This window comes from Pantherophis guttatus, chromosome 17 (genome assembly GCF_059756535.1).
Source record: "Pantherophis guttatus breed Tessera chromosome 17, ASM5975653v1, whole genome shotgun sequence".
In the NCBI taxonomy this organism is placed as follows: Eukaryota; Metazoa; Chordata; class Lepidosauria; order Squamata; family Colubridae; genus Pantherophis; species Pantherophis guttatus.
The window spans coordinates 7,804,612-7,817,267 of record NC_142079.1 but is presented as its reverse complement, the minus strand read 5'-3'; the positions used below and the strand labels follow the sequence as shown (position 1 = coordinate 7,817,267).

Genomic DNA, 12,656 nt, shown 5'->3' with positions numbered 1-12,656 from the left:
CCAAACCCTCTCGTGTTTTTTCAAGGTCCTTCGAGCAGCAGAACACGCCCACCTCTGGGGAGAGCTTGTCTTCCTCTACGATAAATACGAAGAATACGACAACGCAATAATTACCATGATGAACCATCCCACGGATGCTTGGAAGGAAGTACAGTTCAAGGACATCATCGCAAAGGTGAATGGCTACGTTTGGTTTTTTTCAAGTTATTTTATTATTAATTTTTTTTTACAGACATCAATGCGTGTGGCACCTGGGTATCATGCATTCTAATACAAATAGAACTAGTAAAATTAATTATAGTTATTACATTCAATCAACTTATATATTTCTAATAATAATATACATTTATATTAAGTTAGTCTACCATTATTCAATTATTCCATATTTTCTCTTGTTGTTGCTTTTATTTCATTATATAAAAGTGTATACACTAATATTCGCCCTCTCTTATTTCTATCTCCTATTCTAGCTTTTAATCGTATCACCCTTTATTTAAAAAACGTTTTCTTTCTATCCTACCTAACTTGTAGTCATGTCACCTACCTAGAAAAAGAAAACAAAGAGAGAAAAAGAAAGGCAAATCAGAACAACAAAAAAAGAGAAATCATCTATCCATCGTCTCTTCCCCGCTTCAATCCTTTAATTGCTGCGCTCTCCCGCTCTCTGTCAGCTGTTTGTCTTCCCCTCACCCTTGTCTGTTCCTCATGTGGTTGAGTCTTGGAAATGAGTTCTTCCAACGTTGTTAAACTGAATGCCCCATTTTAAGAGGCTCAATGGTTTTTCCTTTCTACTCATTCTTTAACCCTCCAGGTTGCCAACGTGGAGTTGTATTACAGAGCCCTGCAATTTTATTTGGATTACAAACCGCTTCTGATCAACGATCTCCTCCTCGTATTATCTCCACGGCTGGATCACACCAGGACTGTCAGCTTTTTCGCCAAGGTGACGGAAAAGGACACACTTCTTCTGGAAAGAATTGGCCAATAACTCAGTTCAGGTGGAATGGTTTTAAGGCAGCCCGTCCCCAGCCTCTTTGGCACCAGGGATCGGTTTCGTGGAAGACAAATTTTTTCCACAGACTCGAAGAAATGGAGTGAGAATGGTTTTGGTTTTGCTTGCCTGCCGCTCACCTCCAGCTGTGCTTCCTCTTTCCCAACTTGTCGGTGGCCCAGAGGTTGGGGAGACCTCTGTGTTGTGGCCCGCTAGCAGAAGAGGCAGATAGTGAGGAGGTTGGGGAGGAACATGGGCCAGTCCTGGAGGCTGGGGAAGGCTCGGACGATAGCTCTGCGTCGGAGGCAGAGAGGGGGCCAGGGCCGGATGCCACTTATCAGCTGCCTCCGGAGCTAGACAGCAGTGAGGCAGAGGAACAGCTGAAGCCTGTTCCCAGTTGTGCGTATGCGCAGAGCTGCCAGAAGAAAAGAACAGCTAAGAAATCAGGGTCGACTTGGGAGTAAGGCCACAAGTGGACGATGAATGGCCCCTCCCATAGGAAATAAAAGAGGAGCAAAAGGGGAGTGGGCTTTTGCAGGGAACAATTCGTTCGTTCAGTCGTTCGGTTCAGGAGTGTGAAGATCTGTCCGTGAATCTCAGAGACTCTGTGCCAAGTCTTTCCTCGCACAGCACTGGGGAGTGGGGAGGGAATGGAGATTTTGCAGTATCCTTCCCCCTGGAGTGGGGTGGGAATGGAGATTTTGCAATATCCTTCCCCCTGGAGTGAGGTGGGGATGGAGATTTTGCACACCACGCCATACCCACCAAGCCATGCCACGCCCACAGAACCGGTAGTAAAAAAAATTGGATTTCACCACTGCCCTAAAGACGTGATTTTGCCAGCAAGCCTGGGGAACCCAGAGTGGGATGGAGCCCATTAAATGACCGATATGAGTGTGCGATGCTGCTGAGAGGGTAGAGTGGGTGGGGTTATTGTTTTATATTTATTCTTTATTTTTAATCCCTTCTGCATCATGTTTTTAATTTTCTGTGAGCCGCCTAGAGTCTCTGCAAGGGAATAGGCGGCTATATTAGTTTTCCAAATAAATTAGGATAGGATAGGATAGGATAGGATAACAGAGTGGGAAGGGACCTTGGAGGTCTTCTAGTCCAACCCCCTGCTTGGCAGGAAACGCTTCAGACAAATGGTTATCCAACATCTTCTTAAAAACTTCCAGTGTTGGAGCGTTTATAACTTCTGGAGGCAAGTTGTTCCACTGAAGAATAAATAAAATGTCTTCTTTTTTCTTCTTCTTTGGCCTTAAATGTTTGCTTTCTTCCATAGGTTAATCAACTACCTCTTGTGAAACCTTATTTGCGCTCGGTCCAGAATCACAACAACAAAGGGGTCAACGAGGCACTGAACAACCTTCTGACAGAGGAGGAAGATTACCAAGTGAGTTTTGGAAAGAGACTCGCACACCTAACAACGGTGTAGATTCAGGGGTCCTCAAAAACAACGGCTCCCCGAAGTCATTCATCCGGCCCACGCCGGGATCACGAGGCTGTCCTGCTCACATCGTCCCACCTACCCACCTGCCCCTTTTGGAGGCCAGGAGGCAAAAACGGGACGTGTGGAGCAGGGGTGGGTTCTACTTACCTTTACTACTGGTTCACAACGGTAGTAATGCACCAATTGCTGATGATGACATCTGGGCCCGTGGGTGGGGCCTCCCGCCAGTTTTACTATCGGTTCTTGCAAACTGGTCCGAACCGGGGGCAACTCACCACTGGTGTGGAGGGCTCTGAAGGCCGAAAACGGGGCCGTTTTTGGCCTCCCCGGCCTCCAGAGAGAGAGGGAGGGAGGGAGGGAGGAAGAGAGAAACACACACACGCACAAACAGAAGTACTTAAACCCCCCACGCACACCGCAAGGCAGCCACGTCCCTTCACTAACCTGATTTCCACCCCCAGGAGCATAAAAAATTAAAGTTTAATTTGTGTGTATTGTTTAATAGACTGCTAAATTGGCCACCCCCACCCAGCCACATGACCACCTGGCCACGCCCACCCAGCCACATGACCACCTAGCCATGCCCCCCCCCTCAGCCGGTCCGCGCCCCCCCCCCCACAGTCTGAGGGACCGTGAATTGGTCCCCTGTTTAAAAAGTTTGAGGACCCCTGGTGTAGACCCCAGTTTTGAGATCTGTACAGATCGGGGTCTGTAATTCAGGAGATGCCACATTGCCATCCAGACCAAAAGCCATTGATCACCCGTTCTTCTACAAATTCATCTAGTTCCTTTTTAAATCGTGTATCTTTTGATGGTGTGTTTGTGGGTGTGTACAGGTGATCCTCATCTTAACGAGCACAACTGAACCCCAAATTTCTGTGGCTAAGTGCGGCATTTTTGGGGGGTCATTTTTGCCCTACGTTACGACTTTTCTTGCGGCCGTCGTTAAACGAATCACTGCAGTGGTTAAGTTAGTAACACGGTTGTGAAGTGAATCTGGTTTCACCCCCCCCCCGACTTTGCTCGTCAGAAGGCCGCAAAACGGGACCATGTGACAACTCCCCCCCCCCGTCATAAATACGAGTCGGTTGCCAAGATTCTGAATTTTGATCAGGTGACCGTGGGGATGCCACCACGGTCGTAAGAGTGAAAAACGGTCCTAAGTCACTTTTTTTCCATGCCGTTGCAACTTGGAACGGTCACTAAACAAACCATTGTAAGTCAAGGACTGTCTGTAAATGGTTTTTAATTGGAGGGCGGGGCAGAGGTTTTGGGAATCAGGTGGCATACAAATTTAATAATAATAATTTTAAAAAAAAACACCCCACAGGCCCTCTGGTTCTTTTCAGCAAAGTCTCTTAACTCCTGCCTGGTCCTTTTCTGTCTCCTAACAGGGCCTGCGAGCATCTATCGATGCCTACGATAACTTCGATAACATCACCTTGGCTCAGCGTCTCGAAAAGCACAAATTAATTGAGTTCCGGCGCATCGCCGCCTATTTGTACAAAGGCAATAACCGGTGGAAGCAGAGCGTGGAACTTTGCAAGAAAGATCGGCTTTATAAGGTCAGTTATTCATCTTTTTTTTTTTCTTTTTCTTTTTTTTTTTTTTGCAAAATGGGCGCGGAAGGGTGCGTGTGGTCCGGGTTTTTTTTTTTTTTTTTTTTAATTTGATTTATATGCCGCCCTTCTCCGGAGACTCAGGGCGGCTTACAGTGCGTTAAGCAATAGCCTTCATTCTTTTGTATATTTTTACAAAGTCAGCTTATTGCCCCCACAAACTGGGTCCTCATTTCACCTACCTTAGAAAGGATGGAAGGCTGAGTCAACCTTGAGCCTTGGAGAGATTCGAACCAGCAGAAATTGCAGGCAGCTGTGTTAATAACAGGGTGCATTAAACCACTGTACTATCAAGGCTCCTTTTTGATTCCTGGGTCTCGTAAAAGTAGTACCGTTTACTGAGGTAACTTTGAACGGTCACTAAACGAGCCCGTCGTAAATCGAGGACTGTTATAACTCCTAGGTAGGATCCTCTCTTCTATCAGCATTAGTTATTGCCCAGACCTGACTCAGCTGGACAGCAAGAAATCAGGGAGGGGAGGAGGAATGATTGGACTGTATGGGTGGCTAGGAGGGAACTGAGGAATGTATGTGTACCGTCGGTGGCCTGGGAGAATCTCGCCATCTCAAGGCCGAACGATGAGAGCCTTCTGAGCTGAGGAGACTGTTTCCCAAAGCAGAAAAGATTGCTCTGGATTGGTGGATCCTGGACAGTGGGTGGCCCAGCGGGGAAAAGGGGGGATTTTAACTTTGCATCTTTTCGTGCCGAAAAGCAGGACTGGCTTTACTTTTTTATTATGCCTATATGGATCTATCAGTAAAGTTACACTCTTGGTAAAATAAGGTCCCAGAAGTTTCTTTCGCTGCATGTACCAATGGGCAGTGAGAATAGAAAATAGAGTAGAGTAGAGTAGAGTAGAGTAGAGTAGAGTAGAGTAGAGTAGAGTAGAGTAGAGTAGAGTAGAGTAGAGTAGAGAAGGATAGGATAGGATAGGATAGGATAGGATAGGATAGGATAGGATAGGACAGGACAGGACAGGACAGGACAGGACAGAGGACAGGAGAGAACAGAACAGAACAGAACAGGAGGACAAAACAGGAGAACAGAACAGGAGGACAAAACAGGAGAACAGAACAGGAAGGAGAACAGAACAGGAGGACAAAACCGGAGACCAGAACAGAACAGGAGGACAGAACAAGAGAACAACACAACAAGAGAATAGAGCAGGACAGAACAGAACAGGAGGACAGAACAGGAAGGAGAATAGAACAGAACAGAAAAAAGAAAGAAGGAAGGAAGGAGAATAGAAATAGAATAGAAATTGAACAGAACAGAATAACTTTATTGTCACTTTGAATATACACTAATTGGCATACATTAAAATGAAATTTTGTTGCATACAGCTCTTCAAGGGTCACCCCCTCCAATATTACACTACATAAACATGACAAGATAAATAAATAGAAAATTATGTATATACCTTTTTACAATAAAAATAACGAATGGCTATTTTAAGTGACAAACGTCGCTTTTCCTTAGGATGCCATGCAATACGCGGCCGAGTCCAAAGACGCCGAGCTGGCTGAGAAGCTCCTTCAGTGGTTCCTGGAGGAAGACAAGAAAGAGTGTTTTGCAGCTTCTCTCTTCACGTCTTACGACTTGCTGCATCCGGATGTGGTCCTGGAGTTGGCATGGCGACACAACATTATGGACTTTGCGATGCCTTACTTCATTCAGGTGATGAGGGAGTACCTTACCAAAGTAAGTACAGCTTTCTCTGCAAAGAGGGGTCTTGCCTTGCTCCAAATGAATAGATGGATGGATGGATGGACATAGACATAGACAGACATAGATAGACAGACATAGATAGATGGACAGATAGATAGATAACGAGAGAGAGACAGACAGACAGATATAGAGAGATAAATATATATATATATATATATATATAGAGAGAGAGAGAGAGAGAGAGAGAGAGAGAGAGAGAGAGAGAGAGAGAGAGAGATGATAGATATAACTATATTTAGAGAAAGAGAGACATAGATATAGATAGATATAAATATAGATATATATAGAGAAAGAGAGACATAGATATGATAGATAGCGATAGATAACGATAGAGAGATAGATGTATATATAGATATATATATAGAAAGAGAGACATACAGATAGATATAAGACAGACATAACAGTAGATAAATATAGATAGATATAAATATATATAAAGATAGATAGATATGATAGATAGCTATAGATAATAGATAGATATAGATAAACATATAAATATAAATATAGATATAATAGATATAGAGAAAGAGAGACATAAATAGATATAAAATATAAATAGCTAGATATATAGACAGATATATATAGAGAGATATAAATATAGAGATAGATATAAATAGAGAGAGACATAGATATAAGATAGATAACGATAGATAAATATATATAAATATTTAGAGAGAAAAAGACATAGATAACGCTAGATAGATAACAAATAAATAGATATAGATAGATAGACAGATATATAGAGATAATAGATAGATATAAATATATAGAGAGAGAAAGAGACATAGGTAGATAGGTAGATAGATAGATAGATAGATAGATAGATAGATAGATAGATAGATAGATAGATAGATAGATAGATAGATAGATAGATAGATAGATAAAAAAACTTGTCAAAAACTTGCTGGATGACTTTTAAGACATCTTGAGTGCTTGGGGACCACCAGCACCGATGCCTCGTTTGCTTAATTAAAGCTGTTGATTGCTGATCCCTCTTTGGAGACATGGATTGCTTAATGCCTGTAATTAAACATTGGTCTCAGCCTGGCAGGTGCGATTTCAACAGCAAGTAGGCTGCCTGCATTAGTTGCTTGGAGCTAGGACCTGTTGGGTTTATTTTTTTAAAAAAAAAATAAAATCAAGAAGCTCTGTGGCCTAGAAATACAAGTAGCTCTCAACTTACAACCACAATGGAGCCCAAGATTTCTGTTTGCTAAGCGAGACGGTTGCTAAGAGAGCTTTGCTCCATTTTTTACTATCTATCTTGGCACCGTTGTTAAGTGAATCACTTATTATTATTATTATTATTATTATTATTATTATTATTATTATTATTACTTTATTCATTAAACATAAAACTCAGTCAACTGAACATTTAAAAATGTATCACAAATATAATTGACTGGTGCTAATGGTTGATATGGGTTGCTGCCAGCGTCCTCGGTATCAACCAAGTGCATCCTAGATATCAACCAAGTTTATTATTATTAAGATTATCATTACTATTATTATTTATTTATTAAACATAAAACTCGGTCAACTGAACATTTAAAAATGCATCACAAATACCGTTGACTGCTATTTTTTTTATATTATTATTATTATTATTATTATTATTATTATTATTATTATTATTATGTCTATAAATCAACATTAAACATTTGAGTAAAACAAAGGTTTTTTAGAGCTTCACATATCGTGTCCCTCTTACTACTTCTCCTTCCTAATTCTGTGGCATTCTTCTGTTTCTACCCCAATGTTGCCTTTTCTTTTGCGTTTGTCTTAAACTTGATTTTGCGACCTTTTTTTTTTTTTTTTTTTTGGATTTTAAATACTCCCCTCTTTAATTTCCTTTACAGGTTGATGGTCTGTTTAATAAGGTGACGGTCTCTCTAGTTTTACGCACTTGTGTTGTTGTTTTTAATCGGTGTCCTTAAAAAGTAGATCTTAAAAGATCCAGCCATCTCGCTGTAGCTTGCACCGAAAAGCAGAATAATTTAGCTTCATCTAAACTAATATCATATAGTAAATATCACTTCATAAAGAACTTGGAAAAATCCAGCCGGACTTCATCTGCTTCATTGGGAAGAAAAACCCAAATATTTACGCATTTTTAAGAACGTCGTAACGGGGTGAGCTCCCGTGACTTGTCCCAGCTTCTGCCAACCTAGCAGTTCGAAAGCAGGTAAAAAATGCAAGTAGAAAAATAGGGACCCCCTTTGGTGGGAAGGGAACAGCGTTCCGTGCGCCTTTGGCGTTGAGTCATGCCGGCCACATGACCATGGAGACGTCTTCGGACAGCGCTGGCTCTTCGGCTTTGAAACGGAGATGAGCACCGTCCCCTAGAGTCGGGAACGACTAGCACATACATGCGAGGGGAACCTTTACTTTTAAGTACATCTAGTTTTCACTGAAGACTACCAAAAGTGTTTAGCAGTATAATATATGTTCAATATATATCTGATAGATTGGATCATTCTTGAAGGATTATTAATCCAGCGGTCAGCTTTCCTGATCCTGGAATTACAGATCTACCTAAAGTACTTCTGGCTATTACAGACAAACAAACAAACAAAAAAACACAGCTATTTATTCTGTGGAAAGTATCAAAAATGAATACAGGTAGTCCTTGACTTATGACCACCATTTTTGTTGCAACAAAAATGTTGTTGAGTGAGTTTTGACCCATTTTATGACCTTCCTTGCCACAGTTCTAAGTCAATCTCTGTTGTTACGTTAGTTAAGTCGTTAAGTGAATCTGGCTTTCCCCCATTGATTTTGTTCATCAGACGGCCACGAAAGGTGATCACATGACCCCGGGGACACTGCAACTGTCATAAATATGAATCAGTTATCAAGCATCCCGAATGTAAATCACGTGACCATGGGGGATGCTCCCAAGGGTCTCACGTGTTATAAGTTTCCACTTTTTCCAGTGCCGTTGTAACTTCAAACGGTCACTAAATGAAACAACAGTCAAGAACTATCTGTATAGCCCTCCCTTCCCCCCAAATCTGTTCACTAAATAAATAATAAGATTCACCGTACTCCAAAGTGTCCATTGTGGCCCTTTCCAGGTTGAAAGTCTGGTTGGATTTTTGCAAGTGGTAAGTGTCTACTAAGCCTTTAGTCTTTGAGAAACCGCATGCACCATAAGTCCGGTTTTTAAAATAAGAACTAATTTAGTACTCGGAACTTAGCGATAAACCTCCCCTCCTTTTACTGCAAGTTGCTTTAACTTCCATCACCCAAACCTCTACCTAACGGCTAGTTCCCGAAAGACATCCTTCCCTATTAACAAAGCCTGAACGCTTTTGGCCGTACCGTGAGAATGCCCGCCCTAAATTGGCGGCCGAGAAGGGCCAGTGGAATTCGAAGAGAGGTTGCGCTTTTAGACCCGTTTGTGAGAACGTAACGATTCTAGGCTAATGGCTCACTTCACTCCGCCTCTTCTCCTGCCTCCTCAATTCTTAGCTCTTCCCATTAGAAAGGGCTCAAGAGTTTACCTGTTAGTAAATGAGTGGCTTGTGGTCAGCCACATGCATGACGTAGATTGGTAAGAGCAGGTTTTAATTTGCCCAGCTGCCATTTGGCGAGAACACGTACGCAGGGGTGGGATTGAAAATTTTTTAGCAACCGGTTCTCTGCCCAGTTGCTGGGTGGGCGTGGCCATGGGAGTGTTGCCTATTCGGCCTCCTGCACCACGGCGGGGGTGGGGGGGTGAGTGTTTTCGCCCTCCCCAGGTTCCGGACGCTTTCCTTGAGCCTCCAAGAGGGCGAAAACGGCCTCCCCTGGGCTCCAGGGGCCCTCCGGAGGCCGGAAACTGGTCCATTTCCAGACTTTCTGTACTTCCGATAGGCTTGGTTTTTTTTGCCCTTCCCAGGCTCCAGAGGCTTTTCTCGAGTCTCCGGGAAAGTGAAAGCGGGCTCCCCCAGGCTCCGGAAACGGGTCCATTTTCGGATTTCTGGAACTTTAGGGAGGCCCGTTTTTCGTCCTCCCAGAGCCTCCGCGCCCCCCAAATTTTCCCTCTGCGGTTCATCCCTTGGGACCCACCGAAAGCTTTGAAAGCGAATCCTATCCGCAGCCCTCTCTGGTTCATCCTGCCCACTTGACTTATCCCATCCTTGCTCGTACCTCGGTCAAGATCCTGAGCAAATTCCACCCCTTAGCAGTTGGCTTCCAAACAGGCAACGCGTCCACCAGGTTCTCCCATCCCAGAGACCTCTAAAACAGAAGCAGTTGGCAACCTGAAATGAAATCTGCCTTAAGAGTTTGGAACTTAACTTGGGGAAAGGTAAGGTTAAGGGTGGCCACCAAACTCAGGCCTGCCTCAGGGTCTCTCCTGAACGTATCCTGTTTTCCTTTTACAACTTAGGTGGATAAACTCGATGCTTCGGAAAGTCTAAGGAAAGACGAGGAGCAAGTAGCAGAACCTACTCCTATAGTATTTGGTAAGTGGAATATATATATGTTTGTTTGTTTCCTGGGCCTTTCGTTAATTTAGATGACTTTTTAAAATCTTAAACTCTTCCGCTCCCTTCTCCTAATTCCTCTACGTGGTATTACGAATTAGTAATTCTAGAAGAAATTTAGCTAATTTGGTTTATGTTTTCCCTCTAAGGTTTTAAGACACAGCCATTGATACACTTCTGACTTACAACATTTCTCGGGGTTTACAACCTTGAGAGGTTTTTTTGAGCCACTTCCTTGGCCCTTGTCCTCTGTCCACCTAATCTTTTTCTGTCAAAGAACCAGCTTGTAAGGATAGTCAGATGGATGGATGGATGGATGGATGGATGGATGGATGGATGGATGATAGCTGAGAGAGAGCAAGAGCTGATGGATAGCTGATACAGATTAAGAAGATTAAGGAGTAAGAAGTTGGGGAATGAAATCTGGGGGCGGGAGGGCGGGGTAGGTGGGTGGAGTTTTTTGCTTGAGGACATGAAACCATGTTTCTCAACCCACCTAAAATCTCGCCGAGATCATTTGGCAGAAGGTAGATTTTACTGACAATTGCCTTCTTAGGTCTCCATTAAAGGAAGCTGCAGATGGCGAGGTCAGTCTGCCTGCGGGCATGGCGTTTACACAGGGGGAATTCCCTGCATGAGGCATGTGTACCGTTAACCCCCCCCCATGTGTGTTTGACGTGTGGCAAAATTAATTCTCCGCTTAGGCTGGGGGACGAAGAACTAACAGATCTAACTGCAGTTTGTTCCAGCCTTCTTCCCGCAGATGTTCTATATCGTACCTTAACATTAAAAGATTCCCTTACCGTATTTTTCGGAGTATAAAATGCACCGGAGTATAAGACGCACCTTAGTTTTGGGGGAGGAAAATAAGAAAAAAGCTGATTGGCAGGTGGATCGGCCTCCTGGAATACCCCCAATCAGCTGTTCCCAGAGGTGAATTTAGCAACAGGTTCCTTGGTTGTGAGCTCTGTGCCTTGCTTTTTTTTTTGCCTCTGAAAGCCTCCAAAACAGCTTCAGAAAAAAGAGCCTCTGAAGCTCTGTTTGGAGGCTTTTTTTCCTGAAGCTCTGATTGGGGGCTTCTTTTCTGAAGCTCTGTTTTGGGGGGCTTTTTTTCTGAAGCTCTATTTAGGGTCTTCTTCTCTGAAGCTTTGTTTCTGATGCTTTTTTCAGCCTCTGAAACCTCCGTTTGAGAAGCCAGGCGGGGCTACATTCGGAGTATAAGGCGCACCCAGATTTTCACCCTCTTTTTTGGGGGGAAAAAGGTACGTCTTATACTCCGAAAAATATGGTAATCTAGAGTTCCGTCACCTTAGATACCCAAAGCCAAACCCTTCTTGCTTACGGTGCCAACTGAAGAGAAGGAGGCACTGCAACGTCAGAGAAGTTTCCTCAGGCTACTCTATAGTTCAGTGAAGGCTAATCTTTTACGTCACTGCATGCCGACCTGCGTGCCGGGAATGGCACGCAAAACCATCCCGCCTGGACCGCGCAGTCTCACTGGACTTCGCGCACGCGGGAGCACCAAAAATCATAAGAGCAGCATTCCATCGTGCATGCGCCCAATGGCACTCAAACTTCCGGTTTCCGGCGCAGAGGCACGCCCGATGAACAGCTGACTGTCGTGCATGCACGCCACGTAAACCCAGAAGTTTGGGTGCCGTAATGCGCGCTGCTCTTCCAGGTTTCAGCGCTCCCACGCGCATGAAGGCCAGCTGACTCAGTGCGCATGTGTGCACAGGAACACGGAAGAGAAGCCAGCGAGGCCGCGTGTCCCACATGGGATTTTTCTGCATGCCGCTTCCGGCACACCTTCCATAGGTTCGCCAACACATCTATAGTTATTCCTTCCATCTGCTCCATTACTGATGCCCTCCTTCTCATCCAAACGCTTCTTTGGAGAGTAGATCAATCCTCTCTTTTCTGTGACAGCCCTTCAAATCTGAGAAGACGGCGACGAATGTCCTCCCGCCCCAACCCCAGTCCTTCTCTTCGATAATCTAGTCTAGGGGTGTCAAACTCGGGGGCGCGGGGTGCTTAGATCTGGCCCGCGGGCCCACCTTGGAAACAGCGAAGGACCAGCCCCGCGGTGGGGCTGTCAGCGAAAAGGGAACTTGGGGAGGCCACGGCCAGCCGCCCTGAGCTCCGTTTTCGCTGGCAGAGGGCTGCAGGAGGCCATCACAGCCGAAAACGGAGCTTGGGAAGGCCGTCGATCTGTCCCTGTCCACACACACACACAAACACAGCCAGCCGAGGGTTAAGGAAGCACTTGGCACGCACCCAGGTCTTTATCTCCAACTTGGCAGCGATATACACACGGTCTGCCAAGTGCTTTTATTGCCACAGAAACAGAAAGATAATATACTCAGCGTACAAGAGTCCAACAAAAACAATA

At 44.3% G+C, this 12,656-nt stretch overlaps 1 protein-coding gene across 4 annotated transcripts in view; it reads left to right on the top strand.

Moving 5' to 3' along the window:
* Nucleotides 1-12,656, top strand: part of CLTCL1 (clathrin heavy chain like 1) — a 60,894-nt gene that overhangs the window by 45,967 nt on the left and 2,271 nt on the right. The window contains exons 26-33 of one of the 4 annotated variants that reach the window (XM_060683814.2): nucleotides 26-175; nucleotides 812-943; nucleotides 2,277-2,387; nucleotides 3,839-4,009; nucleotides 5,544-5,765; nucleotides 7,652-7,672; nucleotides 10,168-10,243; nucleotides 10,821-10,851. In XM_060683814.2, the coding sequence (XP_060539797.1) occupies nucleotides 26-175; nucleotides 812-943; nucleotides 2,277-2,387; nucleotides 3,839-4,009; nucleotides 5,544-5,765; nucleotides 7,652-7,672; nucleotides 10,168-10,243; nucleotides 10,821-10,831 (894 nt within the window). In that variant the 3' untranslated portion in view covers nucleotides 10,832-10,851. The remainder of the gene's footprint in view (nucleotides 1-25; nucleotides 176-811; nucleotides 944-2,276; nucleotides 2,388-3,838; nucleotides 4,010-5,543; nucleotides 5,766-7,651; nucleotides 7,673-10,167; nucleotides 10,244-10,820; nucleotides 10,852-12,656) is intronic. The other 3 variants (XM_087880208.1, XM_060683812.2, XM_060683813.2) reach the window with 3 other exon arrangements.